The sequence below is a fragment of the Scyliorhinus torazame genome, chromosome 7, assembly GCF_047496885.1.
Source record: "Scyliorhinus torazame isolate Kashiwa2021f chromosome 7, sScyTor2.1, whole genome shotgun sequence".
In the NCBI taxonomy this organism is placed as follows: Eukaryota; Metazoa; Chordata; class Chondrichthyes; order Carcharhiniformes; family Scyliorhinidae; genus Scyliorhinus; species Scyliorhinus torazame.
In genome coordinates this window covers 119,608,666-119,628,531 of record NC_092713.1, presented here as the reverse complement: position 1 = coordinate 119,628,531, position 19,866 = coordinate 119,608,666, and the positions used below count along the sequence as shown (strand labels likewise).

The 19,866-nt window shown below is 51.0% G+C and overlaps 1 protein-coding gene across 1 annotated transcript in view; it reads left to right on the top strand.

Moving 5' to 3' along the window:
• Positions 1–19,866, top strand: part of LOC140426523 (uncharacterized) — a 210,174-nt gene that overhangs the window by 153,072 nt on the left and 37,236 nt on the right. The window contains exons 34-38 of the mRNA XM_072511403.1: positions 8,843–9,103; positions 9,217–9,477; positions 15,334–15,594; positions 17,844–18,104; positions 18,887–19,147. Coding sequence (XP_072367504.1) covers positions 8,843–9,103; positions 9,217–9,477; positions 15,334–15,594; positions 17,844–18,104; positions 18,887–19,147 — 1,305 coding nt within the window. The remainder of the gene's footprint in view (positions 1–8,842; positions 9,104–9,216; positions 9,478–15,333; positions 15,595–17,843; positions 18,105–18,886; positions 19,148–19,866) is intronic.

Here is a 19,866-nt window from a genome sequence, read left to right as displayed (position 1 = left end):
ACTTGGGTGGAGAAGCTGACCTCCACCTCATCAGCACCCGCCTTCGAGCAATCAGCGAGGCGAAGGCCAGCACATCAGCCCCGCCCCTGTCTGCAGCTCTTGCCAGTCCGACACCCCAAATATGGCCGCTAAGGGACAGGGCTTCAGCTCAATTTGTAGAATCGCCGACATGGTGCCAAAGATGGAGACCAAGAACCCCGCGAGCTATGGACACGAGCAGAACATGTGCATATGGTTAGCAGGACCCCTTCCATAATGCTCACAGTCATCCTCCACTCCCGCAAACAACCTGCTCATCCTGGATTTGGTCAAATGGGCCATATGCACTACCTTCAACTGTATAAACCTTAACCTCACACAGGACAATGTTGCATTCACCCCCCCACAGGGCCTCACCACACCCCATCCTCCAGCTCCAACCCCAACTCCTCCTCCCACTTAGCTTTACCGCCCTCCACTGACACAGCGTCCTCCGTCATAATCCTACCATAAATCCCCGAGTACCCCCCTCCTCCATCTCTGCCAGCGACAGAACCTTCTCCAACAATGAGGACTGCGGCACCACAGGGAATGTCGGAAAGATCTTTTTCGCGAGATTGCAAATCTGTAGATACCTAAATGGATTCCCCTGCGAAAGCCCAAATTTCTCCGATAACTCCTCCAGGCTCGCAAATCGCCCTTCCAAAAACAAATCCATCATACCTTCCACCCCTTCTCCTCCCATCCCCTAAAGCTGGCATCCAACCTGGCCAGCTCAACAGCTTTGATGCTGCCCCTAACCTTAAGTGCTGCTGAAATTGGCTCCATATCTTCAATGTGGGGACCTCCACCGAGTTCGCTGAATATTTCCCCGGAGAATACGGCAGCACGGTCATCACTAATGCCCTTAACCCCGATCCCCACACAACCTCGACTCCATCCGTACCCACACTGCTTCAGGATCCCCACACCACCCTAGTACCTTCTCCACATTTGCGGCCCAGGAATAGTACATCACGGCAATGCCAAGCTCTCTGACTGACGATTCTTTTGAAGGACCATCCTCCGAATCCTAGCCACTTCACCCGCCCAAACAAAGGTCAAAATCAATCTCTCCACACCCCCAAAGAAGGATTTTGACAGTGAAACCAGCAAACACCGGAACCAAAATAAAAACCGTGGCAAAACGTTTATCTTCATCAACTGAATTCTGCCAAGGACAGAGGGAGACTATCCCACCTCTGTAAATCAGCTACTCACTAGCCTTAGGTGCACAAAGAACAAAGAAAAGTACAGCACAGGAACAGGCCCTTCCTGCGGCAGCGAGTTCCAGGCACCCACTGCCCTCTGTGTAAAGAACTTCCCTAGCACATCTCCTCTGTATCTTGCCCCTCGCACCTTAAACCTATGTCCCTTAGTAATTGACGCTTCACCCTGGGAAAAATCTTTTAACTATCCACTCTGTCCATGCCCCTCATAATTTTATAGACTTCTATCAGGTCGCCCCTCAACCTCCTCCGTTCCAGAGAGAACAAACTGAGTTTCTCCAACCTCTCCTCATAGCTAACACCCTCCATACCAGGCAACATCTTTGTAAACCTCTTCTGTACCCTCTCCAAAGCCTCCACATCCTTCCGGTAGTGTGGTGACCAGAATTGAACGCTACATTCCAAGTGTGGCCTAACTAAGGTTCTGTACATCTGCAGCATGACCTGTACACCCAGATCGCTCTGCCTTTCAATACTCTTAAGGGTTCTGCCATTTACTGTATATTTCCCACCTGTAATAGACCTTCCAAAATGCATTACCTCACATTGCTCCGGATTAAACTCCAACTGCCATTTCTCGCCCCAAATAAATGGGTCCTTTTCTGATTGGCAGGCAGTGACTGGTGGGGTACCGCGGGCAAACTCAATCCAAGTTAGTGAGACACGACCACCCCTTCACAAATAAATGCTGCCCCTCGCTAATTGTCCACTTGCTTCCAAATGGGAGTAAATTCTATCTCAAAGAACCCTCTCCAATAATTCCCCTACCACTGATGTAAGGCTCACTGGTATTATATAACAACCATGCCCATGCCACAAATTTAGGTCCTATCCCAAACCGTTCCAACACTGCAAACAAATACTCACATTCTATCCTATCAAAAGCCTTCGCGGCATTCAATGCCACAATAACCTACTGCTCTCTCCCTTCCGCCATGGACAGTACCATGTTTAAAACCCACCTCACATTAGACAACAAACACTGACTCTTCACAAACACTATCTGATCCTCTCCAATAACCTGAGGGAGATACTCCTCCAACCTCAGTGCAAGAATCTTGGCCAAGATCTCAGAATCCACATTCAATAAGGAAATCGGGCGATATGACCCACACTCTACCTGGTCCTTCTCCTTCTTTAGCAAGAGCAAAATCGACGCTTGCATAATTGTTCCCTGAAGAGACCCCGCGCTACAGAATCCGCAAACATCTCCATCAATAATGGCACCAATCGAACCCCAAACATTTTATAAAATTCCACCGGGAACCCGTCCGGCCCCGACACCTTACCCGTCTGCATTTGCCCAATAGCTTTCCCGATCCTGCTCCTCCATCTTAGGACATTGCAACCCCCCCCAGAAACTCCACCGTATCCGACTCCTCCCCAGCAGGCTCCGACCAAAAGGATTATTGGAAAATGCCTCAAACATCCCATTAACTTTATCTGGTACAGACACCAGTCCACCCCCCGAATCCCAAATCTGAACACTCTCTCGGGAGGCTGCCTGCCGCCTCAACTGACCAGCCAAGAGACAACTGACCTTCTCCCCATATTCGTGCATAATCCCCCCTTGAGTGACACAAATGGCGCACCACCTTATCAGTAGACAATCAATCAAACCATCTGCAGCTTCTTTCTGCTCACCAGGGGCTCTGGGGTCAGGTCTCTCGAATACCTACCATCCACCTCGCAAACCTCATCCACTAATGGTTGGCGCTCCTCCCTCGCCTCCCTATCCACCTGCACCTTGAGCGAGATTATCTCCCCTCTCACTTCAGGGCCTCCCACAATACCGAGAGCGACACCTCCCCATTTTCATTGAATCCCACATAGTCATCGATCACCATATCCATCTTCACACAAAATCCCAAATCCGCCAAAGCACCACATCCAAACTCCACGCCGGCTGCTGAACCGGCCCTGTCTCTGAAACCACATCTACCAGGTGTGGAGCATGATCTGAAATGACTATCGCGAAATATTCCACATTCCTCACACCGGCAGCAGGGATCTCCCCGTCAAAAAAAAAAATCAATACGCAAATACACGTTAAGCACCAGAGAGAAAAGAGAATTCCCTGCCCGCAGGGTGCTAAAACTGCCACGGATCCACTCCACGCATCTCCTTCATAAATACCGCCAGTACCTTTGCTACCCCCAAAAGGGGCCAATGATCTAGGCTTAGACCAATCCAACTTGGGATTCAACTTGCCATCTCTTGGACCCTGCTGTCAAAGCCTGTTTTGGACACCTGGCTTACCCACCCCTTATGGAGCCTAATCTGGTCCCTCACTCGGAAGTGAGTCTTCTGTAAAAGCACCCCATTGGCCTGAAACCCTTCAATGCGAGAAAACTCTCGCTTGCTTCACTGGAACCCCCAAAGCCCACACATTCCACAAAACCAATCGAATCTGGGGTCTCTCAACCCCCCCACCACACACACACAAATCAGCCATTTCCACCTTGAAAGATTATCCCCTCCATCTCCCATAATCCTGAAACCAGAGCCCTCCCAAGATGGTACCAGCCCCACACACCAGATGGGTCAAAGACACCCAGTCACCATCAGCATGGTACCCCTCCAGGGCAGCACGGTGGCACAGTGGTTAGCATTGCTGCCTCGCGGCGCCAAGGTCCCAGGTTCAATCCCAGCTCTGGGTCACTGGCCATATGGAGTTTGCACATTCTCCCTGTGTTTGCGATGGTTTCGCCCCCACAACCCAAAGATGTGCAGGGTAGGTGGATTGGCCACGCTAAATTGCCCCTTAATTGGAAAAAAATAATTGGGAACTCTAAATTTATTTTTAAAAAAGCATTGTACCCTTCCCCACTTCCCCTCACCATCCCAGAAATTCCCCAACCACTTCCTCTCGAACCGGCACCTCTCCTACATCCCCATCCCACCCAACATTCACACCTCCTAGGCTTATTGAACCAGCTTAAACAGGTCCAGCAAGCCGTAGCCCCCCCCCCCCCCCCCCCACACACACACACCATGTCGTTACCGTTCACTGGCCAATCTCAGCCTGCCAGTGAGGCATCCCCATACAAACCCGTCCCAACCGCCAGCAAAGTCCCATTCAAACCCCCTCAGTTCAGTCCAAGTTCTTGATCTTTAAAAAAAGCCTCTGCTTCCTCCACCATCTCAAAGAAATGGTCCTTGGTATTATGTGTAAATCTCAGCCTTGCTGGGTACACCATACCAAACCGCACACCACACTTGAAAAGTGCTGACTTTGCCTTGTTGAAGGCTGCACGCTTCCTCACTGATTCTGCCGTGACATCCTGCTATATCCAAATATTACTGCCCTCCCACCTCCTGATTCTCCTTGGCCGCCTTCAGGACCCTCTCCTTTGTCCGATAGCTGTGAAAACAGATTACTGATGTGTTATATATGTTGGATTAACACGGACTGCACCTCGATGCAGTATCACTTGAAAACAGGCTTCCAACGCTGTAGATTTTTCAATACTGCTTTATTGAACTTGCCGAGTAATATACACAGTTCCTTGTGGGTCGACACTCTATTAATCTAAGCTTGCTAACCTTGGTCTGGCTTGCCCAGACTTGCGCTGTGCCATGTGTAGTAGGTGCTGACTGTACATTGCACCCAGACTGTTGCTGCAGCTATCACCAGTCCGAAGAGGCCGAGCCTTCCTGCCTTGTGTGTTTTATACTGGTAATGTGCCCTGTAGTGTCCTGCCTGGTGATTGGTTGTTCAGTATTCTGTGTGGTGATTGGTTCCTGTGTGTGTCCATCACTGCCTGTCTGTACCTCATTATGAACATGAGTGCATATTATGACAATTACCACCGCTCGTTGCAGGCTCCACCTGCAGCAATCAAGCGGCCCAATCCAGTTCAATGGCTGTACCTGATCCTCTTCCCCTATCACTTCCTAAACATCGACTCCAAGTATTCAGTCAGCCTTGGACCCTCCGCCCCCTCAGGCAACCCCACAATCCTGAGGATCTGCCACCTTGACCTATTCTCCCAGGCCCTTTTTCCTTTCCTCCATCCTCCGCAGCTCAGGAGCCAGCGAGGCCGACTGGTCACTGTGTCGTGACAGTGTCTCCTCCATCCACTTCAGCCCCTCACCCTGCTCCCGTCCATCTCTGAGATCCCCCCAGCCCCCAGCCCCTTCAGCCCCTCACCCTGCTCCCGTCCATCTCTGAGATCCCCCCAGTCCCTTCAGCCCCTCACCCTGCTCCCCCATCGCCTCCGACTTCTCCCCCAACCAATTCAGAAACTCACCCTGCTCCCGCACCGTCTCCGAGATCTCCCCCAGCCCGTTCAGCCCCTCACCCTGGTCCCGCACTGTCTGTGAGATTTCCCCCAGGCACCTCACCCTGCTCCCGCACCGTCTCCCACTTCTCCCTCCACCCCCCCCCCCCAGCACCTCACCCTGCTCCCACACCGTCTCCGAGATCTCCCCCAGCCCCTTCAGAAACTCACCCTGCTCCCGCACCGTCTCCGAGATCTCCGCCAGCCCAATCAGCCCCTCACCCTGGTCCCGCACTGTCTGTGAGATTTCCCCCAGGCACCTCACCCTGCTCCCGCACCGTCTCCCACTTCTCCCTCCACCCCCCTCCAGCCCCTCACCCTGCTCCCCCATCGCCTCCGACTTCTCCCCCAACCAATTCAGAAACTCACCCTGCTCCCGCACCGTCTCCCACTTCTCCCTCCACCCCCCTCCAGCCCCTCACCCTGCTCCCCCATCGCCTCCGACTTCTCCCCCAACCAATTCAGAAACTCACCCTGCTCCCGCACCGTCTCCCACTTCTCCCTCCACCCCCCCCCCAGCCCCTCACCCTGCTCCCCCATCGCCTCCGACTTCTCCCCCAACCAATTCAGAAACTCACCCTGCTCCCGCACCGTCTCCGAGATCTCCCCCAGCACCTCACCCTGCTCCCGCACCGTATCCCACTTCTCCCCCAGCCCCTTCTGCGCTGGTTTGATGAGTTGTTGAAAAGACAGCACGACTTCCGGTGACGGCGGGTGGGAGGCAGCCGCACATTGGAGGGCTCCCGTTCAGGAACGGCATTTTCGGGGAGTAACGCCCGGTCCTAGGGCCAGCGACGGCAGTAAAAGTCGGGAGATAGCGCACAGAGAAGAAGGATATCGAAAAACACCAAAAAAAACGGCCAGGAAAAAAGCGGCTGAAAGTCCGTTGGAGAGGGGAAAGGTCACCGCGGGGTCAACAAAGAAGATGGAGGCTGGAGCACCAGGGGAGGTCGCAGTGCTTACGGCTGAAGGAATAACTAAGGTGATGGCTGCGGAATTCCAAAAGCAGTTGGCGCCGATTGAGAAATGTATGGAGATGGTGAGGAAGGGGATGCGGGAGGTTTTGAATGTGCTGGTGGAGGAGGCGGTTTCCCCGGTGAAGACGGCGGTGACGAGCGCAGTGGCGGAGGTGCGAGAGCAAGGGGAGGCGCTGAAGGAAGTGGAGGAGACGTTATTGCAGCACGGTGATCAACTTGCCTCGATGGGGAAGGAGATGCGGAAGGTGATGGACACGAACAAGAATCTGCGAGGAAAAATGGAAGATCTGGAAAACAGGTCCAGGCAACAGAATTTGAGGATTGTGGGGCTGCCCGAAGGAGTTGAAGGACCGAAGCCGACTGAGTATTTTGCCGTGATGCTGGCAAAACTACTGGGGGAGGGGGAGGACCCCTCCCGATATGAACTGGATCGGGCTCATCGGTCGTGGAGGCCTGTACCAAAGGCGAGTGAGCCGCCAAGGGCAGTGACTCTGTGCTTCCGTAGGTACAGTGTGAAGGAGAAGGTCCTGAGCTGGGCCAAGCAGAAACGGGTGGTGCAGTGGGCTGGAGCTGGTATACGTGTATACCAGGACTTTACGGTGGAGCTGGCGAGGAGGCGGGCTGCCTTCAACCGGGTGAAGAGGGCACTGTATATTGGCAAGGTGCAGTGCGGCATTGTATATCCAGCGAAGCTGAGGGTGACTTACAAGCTTAGGGACTTTTATTTTGGAACGGCGGAAGCAGCGGAGGAGTTTGCGAAGGCAGAAGGACTGTGGCAGAACTGACAAATTGAGGAATGGTCATGTGCCGATGTAACCTCATGACTGTATTTTCTTCTTTTTTTTTGTATCAGCGCGTGGGGGTAGAGGCTAAAGGAGCCGATGTTGTATATATTTGGACAAGGGAAAGGACAGGACTTTCACTCGAAATGAGGGCTCTTTGGGATGTAGGTGGATATGCGGGGTGTGTGTGCTAAAAGGGGATCTTTGGGCTTTCCTAGGGCCGGGCAAGGGGGAAAGGGACCCGGGCGGGGGCCTCCACGCTGGCCGGTTTAAGCCGGCCAGTGAACGGGAGTGAGGTGGGGGGAGGGGCTGCGGCCATCGGAGCCTGGCAGAACAGGGTCCGAGTGGTCTAGCCGGGGTGGAAAGTTGGGGGGAGGGAACCGAGGTTGGGGGAGGGAACCGAGGTTGGGGGAGGAGTTTTACAAGAGGCAGTGGATGGGAGGAGCTGGAGACTTGGGGAGTGGGGGGGGGGGGGGGGGGTACAACTGTGGAGTGTCATGCACGGTACTCTCTTAGAGGCTGGATGGCATTGGTTGGGGGGGTGGGTGGGGGGGTGGAGAGCCGTGCAGATTAAGGGTGACTACGGGTAATCCCGGATTCCTTTTTGTCATTTGTTTATGTAAACATGCGGGTTGAGGTTTGGGGGTTGGTGGGCGGATGGGATCGTTGTTATTATGGGGATTGACATATCTCGTTGATTATTGTTTATCGTTGATGGGTGTAAATGTGGGAGAAAACGTGTAAAAGGAGGAGAATGAAAAAAACATTTTTTTAAAAAGAAAAGACAGCACATGGCACTAACTCAGTACTGCACTGACTTATCAGCTGAGTGGACTTTCTGACCTTCTCATTTTAAACTGCCCACCCACCAAGTTTCCCAGGGGTGGGAAGGGTTTGAATAGACCACAACGGTGAAATAGATAGAACTAGTGAATATTAGAAGGGCCTAGTATGAACTGAGAGCCCTGCCTGTCCCAGTTCCACTGGACTGGTCCAGTTGGTGATCTTTTAGAAGTACCGAGTTTATAAATATTTCAGACAAAACTAACTGGGACAGGGAACCACTGACCTGCCATGCTAAACAAACAGCACAGGGCCTGCCTGCTGCCCTGGAGCTGCCATCTCCAGTGGGGTTCCAGGGTGTTCCTGTACACAATGGCAAGAGTGCAACCCCATGTCCACTGATTTCATCCCCATTCAGCCCACATTTCAGCAACTTTCCCTCACTGTGCCTATCAGCAAGAAGCGAGGAATTTGGGGATCTGCATTATTCTATGTCCACCTGACGTCATTGATACAAATATTTAACATTCAGAGAAAATACTTGTAAACTTGATGTTCAAAGTAGGTACAGACCATAGTGACCCAAAATCTTAAACTGAAATTTGTGGTCAGAATACACAACATCTAGATTCAGTCATCACACTGTGGGGTATAATGATTACTGCTTTATTTGGGTTAGTTAAGTTCTGTGTGATGTTGACAAAGATGATTTTTCCAAAGGTATTTCTCTCATATGGATATTAATGTTATAATTAATGTCTGTTCCACAGCACCGTGTGCTCCTGATGAAATCATTGTAAACATGGATTGTAATTCGAATAGAGTGGTAGCATCATGGGGGCGGACTGATGGAGCGATATTATATGATGTAACTGCAGAAGGCAGTGATGGACATACACATTCTCACAGCACAACAGAGACACGCTATGAAATGCTGGATTTACACTGTGGACAGACCTATAACATAACTGTAACAACACTCAGTTACAGCCGGACTGGCTTTTCAAGCACTTCTACCCAGATCCAAACTGGTAATGCTATTAACCCTGAAATCTAGCATGGAAATGCTCTTACATTTATTTACTCTGCATGTTTACAGGACAGAGAGAGAGAGGATTGATATTTATTTGTATTTTCTAAACAGCACCGTGCATTCCTGAGAATCTAAAAGCTGAGCTGAACTGTGGTTCGAATGCAGTATCCTTCTCGTGGGATGTCACGGATGGAGCAAAGTTATACACTGTGACCGCTCGAGATAGTCAAAGAGTCACAGCTTCATTCAACACCAGCGATACAAAGGCTCAAATCCCACACCTGGAGTGTGGTGAATATTATACAATCTCTGTTGCAGCAACAGACAACATCTGCAAAAGTGCTCAGAGTGCAGTGGTGAATGTACATGCAGGTATTGCTCATTTCCATAAAACATTTTGCGACATCTTAACAAATGAAGTTTTACTTTCCACAGGCAGTATTAAAATTAGTGAATTATTATGTTGTTAATAAGCTCCTATTAAATGGGTCTCTGTGCATGGTGCAGGTGAAACTGTAGACCTCACACTATTGTATCCACATCAGAGTTTCTGTTTATGTCTTTGGTCTGACTATTGAGAGTTAGCATTTTGATTTTACATCTTCTTTAATCTAAAATATTTTGACCGATCCAATGGGAGCCAAGTTTAGAGTTGCAAAAGTTTCTACATAATGGATCAGCATCATTTACAAATAGGTTAACGCTGGGTATCGTCACAAATGTTGGGCCGACAAACACCAACAGCACCCCCCTTCCCCCCACCCACCGCCACCCCAATCCACAGCAATCAGGCCACAATCATTTAGCCATGATCATATTGAATGGCAGAACAGTTCTATGGACCCATTTGCCAGCTCCTTCTGCAAATTCTTGTGTCCAAGGCCTTCATATCCTTCCTAAAGAGTTGCACTCAGAAATAGATGCAATACTCCAACTGAGGGTAACCAGTGATTTTTAAAGATGATTTGTCTTTCTTGCCTTTGTCTTCTGTGCTTCTATTTCTAAAGTCCTGGAGACTATTTGGGCGCAATTAAATGGCCAGGTTGGGCCTGAAAAGCAGCGTGACGCAGCGCAACATGGCCAATAGAAGCTGGGGTTTAGCCACTGAAAGCACCGGGAAACACGCGGCTAAACTCGCTCGCTATGGGACTTTGTTCCCATTTAGTTAAATTGCGCCCTTTGTTTTTTTTTATCAGTCATATCGTACCACTTTCAAAGATTTTTGTATGTGAACATTCTGGTCTTGCTATTCCTCCACCCTCTCTAATATTGTACCATTTGGTTTATATTGCTTCTCCTTATTCTTCCTTCCAAAATGCATCACTTTGCATCGGCCATATGTCACCCCATTTCTTCCAACATTTTCCTGAAGTCTTGTCATCTTCACTCTTTATCACATTTCTCAGTTCGTATCATGGCAACTTTGAAATTATGCTCTGAATAACCAACTCCCAGTCATTAACCTAGTGGCCCGGGCACCATATTCTCTGGGCCCACGTGTTTCTCCAGTCCTCTGGTCCGGGAATCGTGTGGGCGAGGATCACTACTGGTCTTGACGAGCGTGGTCCTGAGGTGGTGGGCCAAGGGGGTAATTCTTTAAGGGAGTTGCCTCCAAAGTCTAACCAAGGGCCATCCAACCCCCACAATGCAAGAACTGCCCACCGCACCCTTTCCAGAACCCACCACCCCACCGCACTCCCACCAGACCCCCTAAATAAAGAGACCCCCCCCCAGAGACCCCCTAAATAAGGAACCCCCAGAGACTCCCGAAGTAAGGAACCCCCAGAAACCCCCAAAATAAGGACCCTCCCTCCAGAGACCCTTAAATAAAGAGAACCCCCCAGAGACCCCTAAATAAAGGGACCCCCACATAGAGACCCCCTAAATAAGAAGACCCTGTCAATAAGGAAATAAGGAGAAAAGAAGAAAAGAGCCCCCGATCAAGTAGCCCCCCAGAAGAAAGACCCCTCTCAGGAAGGTAAAGAGCAGTCCAGACAGAGGCAGTGAAAAAGATTACTTCTTTAACACTCACCCGGGCAATACATCTACTGGCTCAGACACAGAAAGAGTAAACCAGTCAGCTGTGTTTAAACCCCCTCAGATCTTTGATCTGTAAGCTATTCTTTCATTTCTCTTTGATATTGATTTTACTAGGCTGTGATTGACACCTTCCACACACATCCAGTTGTCAGCATTTTTCCAATCATCTACCTTCACAGTAGAGTAACTCTGAAGTGCTCTAACCGCAATGTTTAGAAACATCAAAGTTCGATTGACAGCTCCTGGACCACTTCAAACAGAGTTAATTGCTGTCAATGTCTAGCTGACCACTTCAAAATCACACAACCATGAAGGGAGGTGATTGGAAAGCTTCCTGACAGGAGTCTCTCTTCTGGGGGGCTTCCTGACAGGAGTCTCTCTTCGGGGGGCTTCCTGACGGGGCCTCCCTTCTGAGGGGCTTCCTGACAGGGGTCTCTCTTCTGAGGGGCTTCCTGACAGGAGTCTCTTTTCTGGGGCGGCTTCCTGATGGGGTCTCTTTTCTGGGGGGGGGCAAGGATTGGGGAAAATTCCTGATTTGCCCTCCCAGTGTGAGCACAAATGAGGTGTTGAGGTGCCACTGAGCTCTGGCGGGAGAACTAAGGGCAGGATTCTCCGTTGCCTGACACCGTGTTCATAATCAGTGATCGGGTGGAGAATCCACTCCGACGCCCAAATCGGGGGCAGTGCCGGTTTGACGCCGGCCAGCCATGCTCCGCCCCCTCGGACGTGGTGTAATTGTGTTGCGCATGGCATGTTGTTGTAACGGTGTTGGCACATCATCCGCAGGCCCTCCCATGATGCTCTGGCCCTCAATGGGCTGAGTTCCCGACCGCGCGGTTAACTTGTGGTCTGAGCGGTTGGGAACCTGGCGCCACTGGCCGTAGGGGTTTCCGCGGGGGCTGAGGGCACTTGTGAGTGGTGGCCAGGGGGTGGCCTGTGGGGTCACGGATGGCAGGTCGGGTCCGCGCATGGCTGGCCCCATGTTGTATGGCGCGACCGCTGCAGGTCATCACCGTGCGCATGTGCAGCCAGGGACGTGGCCAATCTCCAGCCATTTTCGGCACGGGAGCCGGGAGTTTCATCCGGCATCACTGCTAGCCCCTCACCGGTCCCGGAATCAGTGCGGGTTCGGCACTGATTTTGACGTCGTAATACGCCCACAAATTCTCAGTTTCAGCCGGCACTTAGCCGCTGAAATGGAGAATCCAGCCCATAGTCTCCCAAACAGAGAGGTTTGCCCATTATGTGATACATCACCAACACCTTTTGAATGTCCATCCATATATAAACACAAACACTCTCCATCATTTCACCAATTACATCAATCAGGTTTGTCAGACTCAATTAGCCTTTAGCAAATCACAGAATCGTAGGCCAGGTTTCACCGATATCGCGGCCAAGTATTGACGCCGGCATCAAAACCGGCACGAGCAACGCCAGCGTCAACGGGCCTCCAGGCCCAGTAATTCTCCTCTTCTTCGGGGGCTAGAACGGCGCCGGAGTGCTATGCGCTGCTCTGGCGCTGAAAGCCGGTCTTACACGAACGGCGTGGGTCTGCGCATGCGCACCACGGCCGTCTCCACACAGGCGCATGCACGTGGTTGCCGTCTTTGCACTGGCGCAGAGCAACATGTCGCCGACCGAACAGGACGTAGGCCCCCTCCAGATCGTGGCCGCCCGCCGATCGGAAGCCCCTGATCGTGGGATTGGACCCCATGGAGGCCCCCCGCCGGAGTCAGATACCCCCGCCCCCCCCCACTAGGACGTCCACATCGGCCACGGGTCCAGGCTCCCTCCAGGTGGTACCAGGTCTGAACTACGCCGGCAGGATTCAGCGGGTGTTCGGCCCGTCGCACGCAGAGACTCTCATCGGGGCCTATTTCAGCGGCCCCTAACCGGCGCAGCGCCAACTGTGCGTGCGTGATTGCCGCTGATTCTCCGATCGCTGGAAAATAGGCGGACCGGTGCCAGAGCGGCATGGCAGGATTCTGCCCCCCCCCCCCCCCCCCACCACCACCACCACCAATTCTCCGACCCGGCATGGGCTCGGAGAATCACGGGCATAGAATTTACAGCGCAGAAGGAGGCCATTCGGCCCATCGAGTCTGCACCGGCTCACTTAAGCCCACACTTAAGCCCACACCTCCACCAAATCCCTGTAACCCAGCAACCCCACTCCACCTATGGGCAATTTAGCATGGCCAATCCACCAAACCTGCACATCTTTGGACTGTAGTCGGAAACCAGAGCACCCAGAGGAAACCCACGCAGACATGGGGAGAATGTGTAGACTCCGCACAGACAGTGACCCAAGCCGGGAATCAAACCAGGGACCCTGGAGCTGTGAAGCAACTGTGCTAACCACTATGCTACCGTGCCGTCCAACCTTGCTGGTTGGCATTTATTAACCCATATTTTCCCCACTTGAAGGCCTGCAAAGAACGCCCCAACACCCCCACACTCCACCCCGCTCCAAGACCTGCACTAAACAGCCCCCCAGCTCCAAGGCTCACTCTGGACACCGCCCCCCACCGCCCACCCACCCACCCATGCTCTGGCATCTGCTCCAAGTTTGATCTGAGACCCTGGACCCAATTCAATGGAACTGACAGTTTTGGGCGTATTTGGCGGGGTGTTTCTCGGCACCATGGTTTCTGGACTCCCCCACTTCACCCAACTTACCTCTTCCGGGGATCTCGATCCACCCCTCATCCCATCTCCTATGGGCAAGGCCCATCCCTTGGCATGAGAAACCTTGCACCTGGGCACCTTGGTATTGCCAACCTGGCACCCTGGCATTGCCCCTACCAGCCCAGCAGTGGCACCTGGGCACTCTGGCACTGTCAGGGTTGCACTGTTAGGGTGCTCAGGTGGCAGTGCCAAGGTGCCAGGCTGGCAGTGCCAGTGTGCCACCCTGCCCTGTGCCCAGCCACCCGGGGGTCTCAAATGGCTTGGGAGACCCCATCCCCAGGTGCCGTTACGTCTGGTCCACGTTTGTGTGGGCCAGTACTAAACAGCATCTTGGTGAGGTCTCCCAGGTGTGGCCGGTGAATCCCGGGCCCTGGGTGAACTAATGACTCATTTAAATATGTCCGCCTGTACCTCACCCAGTGAGATCCAGATTGTGACGCCACACGAGGTTCTTTTGAATCTCGCAAGACATTTCGGGCATCGCAAATCTCGATCCAGGCGTCTCGCGAGATTGAACGGCCTCGTCTCGACACTCAAATCAGGCATGATGAGGCCACTGAATTGCACCACTGAATTGTGCCCCCTGTCGTCCCATCATTCTGCTGTCCAATCAGAGGCTTACTTCTCCAGAAGCCAGCTAGCTTCTGATTGGACAAGCAGCTCTGCAGCAATTTTCAAATTTTTCAAATGTGCGCATCTTGCCACAGACCCTCTGGGGGGCCCCGACAGATCCCCTGGAGGGCCCCTACAGATCCCCTGGAGGTCCCTACAGATCCCCTGGAGGCCCCTACAGATCCCCTGGAGGGCTCCTACAGATCCCCTGGAGGGCCCATACAGACCCCATGGAGGCCCCCTACTGACCCCCTGGAGGCCCCCTACTGACCCCCTGGAGGGCCCCTACAGACCCCCTGGAGGGCCCCTACAGACCCCCTGCGGGGCCCCTACAGATCCCCTGGAGGGCCCCTACAGACCCCCTGGAGGGCCCTACAGCCCCCCTGGAGGGCCCCTACAGGCCCCCTGGAGGGCCCCTACAGGCCCCCTGGAGGGCCCCTACAGACCCCCTGGAGGGCTCCTACAAACCCCCTGGGTTCTGTGGACTCCAGTTTGGGAAAAACAAATGTGGACCAGGCATAATGGCAGCTGCGGGAGAGGGATTCTCCCAAGCCATTGGCGACCCCAGGGTGGTTGTGCACTGGGCAGGGTGGTTCATTGGCACTCCCTCTAGCACCTGGGCACCATGGCACTATTAGCCTGGCACATTGGCACTGCCAACTGGGCACCCGGACAGTGCCACCCTTACAGAATTAATGCAGATCTACATTTATGGTGTTTGCTGTATGTAATAATATTCTGTATGCTTTCATTTTCTATCTGCTTTCCAGTGTTTATAGAACCACAAGCTCCAATGTTATTACTGACTTCTTAGGAAATTGAGATCACATTGATAGTTTTATTCTGTCACCTTCCAACAATTCTAACTTTCAATGTTATTTTCAGTCCCTTGCGATCCACAGAATGTAGAAGTGAGGTTGGATTGTAACCTAAATACAGCTTTGGTCTCGTGGGACGACAGTAGAGGTGCATTGTTGTACACTGCCTTTGCTGAAGGGCCTGATGGGAACCTCACATCGTGCAGCACATCAGAAACATCATGTAGAACACCCGAGTTCCTCTGTGGCCAGTTATATTCTGTGTACGTCACAGCATCTGACAGCACGTGTAACCAATCTCAGAGTTCAATGGTTGAAGTCCAAACAGGTAACTCCTTACTTTATTGACTTATGTAATATGAAGTAAAAAATATTCCAACAATTTTAATTACCAGGTATCATACTACAGAATTCCAGAAAATGGAAATGGCTACTCCCCTACTCAGTTTCCCTCAGTAGCCATTGTGCCAGCTTCACGTTTTTAAATAGGAGTATTAAACGATGCCCACGTGATTTCTCACTGGGGAACTGGTTAATTCTCAGGAGGCCGTTACATTCAACTTCAATCTCGCACGTGAGATGGAAATGAATGCAGATGAGGGTTAATGATATGCTCGCCATATTTGGGCATGTTCGGAACTTGCCATCAGGAGCGGGCCGGTTAGATGACAAACTGAATTGCGTCCGGGGCGAATCTCGATTGTGCCGCCTGGCGCAAAACAGTGGTTGAATCGCATCCTTACTTTTACACCGGGGGCTGGATTCTCTGATCCCGAAGCTGAAACTGCGTTTGACAACGGGCCGAAGAATCCCTGATGCCGACAAAATCGGGGGCGGCGCCGTTTTTGCGATGTTCCGTCCCCTGAAAAACAGCGTATGCGAGGAGTACACCACACGCCATATACACGGCTTCAGGCCATTGCCTGTGGCCCGCCCCGCAATGCTCCGTCCCCGACCGGCCGAGTTCCTGACAGCGTGGTACTCTCATGGTCCCATTCAACGGGAACTCAGCATGGCGGCTGCAGACTCAGTCCAATGAAAAAAAGGGGAAAAAAGGAATCAGGAATCGCCTGTGGTCACCATTGACATATACGGTCCACCCCCCAACTCCCCCCTAATATTCAATGCCATCCAATCCCCGAAAGAGTACCGTGAATGACACCCATGATATATACAGCGTTGACTCATTTAGTACATACACCGACACGCAGAGAAAAAATAAATTTACATGAGGCTACATCGGTACACAACCATTTCTCAATTCAGCCACAGTCCTTCTGCCTTCACAAACTCCTCCGCTGCCCAAAATAAAAGTCCTTGGATTTTGGATATACGATGCAGCACTGCACCTTGCTGATGTACAGCGCCTTCTTCACCCGGCTGAATGAAGCCCGCCTCCTCGCCAGCTCCACCGTAAAGTCCTGATATATGCGTATACCAGCTCCAGCCTACTGCACCACCCGCTTCTGCTTTGCCGAGCACAGGACTTTCTCCTTCACGCTATACCTACGACACACACAGTTACTACTCTTGGCGGCTCACTTGCTTTTTGTATAGGCCTCCACGACCGATGAGCCCGATCCAGTTCATATCGGGAGGGATCGCCCCCCTCCCCCAATAGCTTCGCCAACATCGTGGCAGAATACTCGGGCCTTCCAGCCCTTTGGGCAGACCCACAATCCTCAGATTCTGTCGCCTGGATCTGTTTTCCAGGTCTTCCATTTTGGCTCGCAGACCCTTGTTGGTCTCTATCACCCTCCGCAACTCCTTCCCCATCGAGGTGAGTTGATCACTGTGCTGCGATAATGCCTCTTCCACTTCCTTCAGTGTCTCACCGTGCTCCCGCACCTCCGCTGCTGCGCTTGATACCGCCGCCCTCACCGGGGAAATCACCTCCTCCACCAGCACTTTCAATACCGCCCCCATCTCCTTCTTCATCTATTCCACGTGTTTTGTGAACTGTTTTTCAAGTTCCACCGCCATCACCTTGGTCATTTCTTCTGCTGTGAGCGATGCGGCCTTCCCTGGTGCTCCAGCCTCCGCTTTCCTTACAGTTCCTGCGCTGACGTTTTCACTAACCGGCGGACTTTTGTTAACCCCCTTTTTTCATGGTCGTTTTTCTCCCAAACTTGGACATTTCTCCTCCCTGTGCCTTCTTGCAGCCTTTTCAGCCTCCATTGCCCCCTGGATCCAGGCGTTAAAACTCCGAAATTTCTATTCCCAAGCGGGTGCCCGCCAGTGTGCGGCTGCCTCCCACTCGCCGTCACCGGAAGTGCCATGGATTCTAATAAATATTGCCCAATTGACTTTAGACTAACTATAGTTAACATTGTTTATCTTTCTTGAATAAACAATAGTGTAAGCCAGGGAATGTAGTGAGGTGACCTCTGGCGTACAAATTAGGTGTCACCTTTTTCACTTAGTAATCAAAGACAATACTTTATAGTGTTTTTCTATTCCTGCATAAAACTCTTTTCCATGTTCTTTTAAACTTTTCACATGCTACTGGTATATTCACATGGTAGAATCAAAGGAAAAGCCATTCTCTTATCCATCGTATTTCTCTGGTATCTTCAGCCCCTTGCAGGCCCCAGATTGTAAGTGCTTATTTGGAGTGTGCAACACACACGGTGTCAGTATTGTGGGAGCTGAGTGACGGTGCAGTGAACTACATCGCAATAGCAGAAGGAATGGAAGGAGACAGGTATTCATGCAATGCAACAGAAGAAAACTGTGAGATCGTGGACCTCCCATGCGGTCAGATGTACAATATAACTATATTCGCAATGGATGAGAATTGTTCCAGTTTACCAAGTCCAGCTTTTGAAATTCAAACAGGTGAAACTTTGGTTGTGTTTTTATGAAAATATAAAGAACATAGTCGCCAAAAAACAGAAGCAGTTAGAAACCCAAGTGACATTAACAAACTGTATATTAATAAAAACTTTTTCATATCTTGTATATTGATAATTTCTACGGTTAATCTTTGTTACAAACTCATCTATCCAGCAGTCAAACCAACCCAATATTGATCAAATTGCCACTCATGATTACTGCATAGTACATTTCAGCTCATAAAATCATCAGGTACTCAGTACATACAAGCGACTGGTGCCTTTACCCGACAAACATCTGGGAACCAGGATACGTGAGAAGGAGTGCCTTGATCCATTCTTTCAATTTGTGGGGCTTCCTTATTTGATTTCTGTTGTGTTTGTTGAAGGTGTTTTTTCAGTGGTGAGCTGAGAGCCGGATGTCGTTCTTTTTCTATATTGTTTCCCTTGGGCAATAATATGACGTACTGGAAGGATTCACAGACTGATTGACTATCCAGCTGAATTAGTTGAGTTGAGTGTTCCTTCCATTGCCACTTGCATCATTATATTCAGCAAAAGAGTGGTTAGGGCATTACAGGAGAGTGTTATGAGCTACCACAGCCAACATATATCCCCCAAACACCACTATAAGCAAATTGTCCTGGGACTGCACTCTGCACAAATTAGCTGTCATGTTTTCCCACATCAGTTGTAAATTTGGTAATGTGTAAGTTTTCGAGAAATTTATACGTAACATTAAATGTACAATGGTTTAAGTATTTCATGCTGTGTTTTCTCCTACAGTGCCTTGTATCCCACAGAATGTGGTCGCTCACATCGACTGTGAAAGTAATAATGTGTCAGTGTTTTGGGATCCCAGTAACGGTACAGAGTCCTACCTTGTAACAGCCCAAGGAAGCAGTGGTCATTGGGCCTCATGCAATGCAACAAACACAGAATGTGTGATCTCAGATGTGTATTGTGGACTGAGCTACTATATAACTGTGCAGTCAATCCGCATGCAGTGTAACAGCTCACAGAGCTCTGCTGTTACAGTGAAAACAGGTAATTCTAGACAAGAATTTAGAATTAAAAATTCAAAAATAAAGTACTCGCTGGAAGAGGCCTACAAAACATTTGCGGGGCAATTACTATCTTTATTACAACAGTGATTTTTAAAATCATCTTCCATATCCATCCTTCTCCTCTCACATCATCCCCATCCCCCATTCCATCGGTATTCCGTGCTTCCCATGTTTTTCCCCTCTCATGTCATTCCTCCATGATGCCCCCTTCCACATGCCACTCATTCTGTACCATCCCCCATGTCACTTCCTCCCCTCCCCAATCACTCTCGTCAGAATAACTTGGTTGTTGACATTCCCCCTGTATTTCAAACCATAAAACAGTCACAATGGAAGTAGTTCCTTCACTGCAACAGTACATCTTTAAACCCCATCCCACGCCATTCCATTCCTCACCTGCCATACCCATCCCATTCTTTTTCATAGAATTTACAGTGCAGAAGGAGGCCATTCGGCCCATCGAGTCTGCACCGGCTCTTGGAAAGAGCACCCTACCCAAGGTCAACACCTCCACCCTATCCCCATAACCCAGTAACCCCACCCAACAATAAGGGCAAATTTGGACACTAAGGGCAATTTATCATGGCCAATCCACCTAACCTGCACATCTTTGGACTGTGGGAGGAAACCGGAGCACCCGGAGGAAACCCACGCACACACGGGGAGGATGTGCAGACTCCGCACAGACAGTGACCCAAG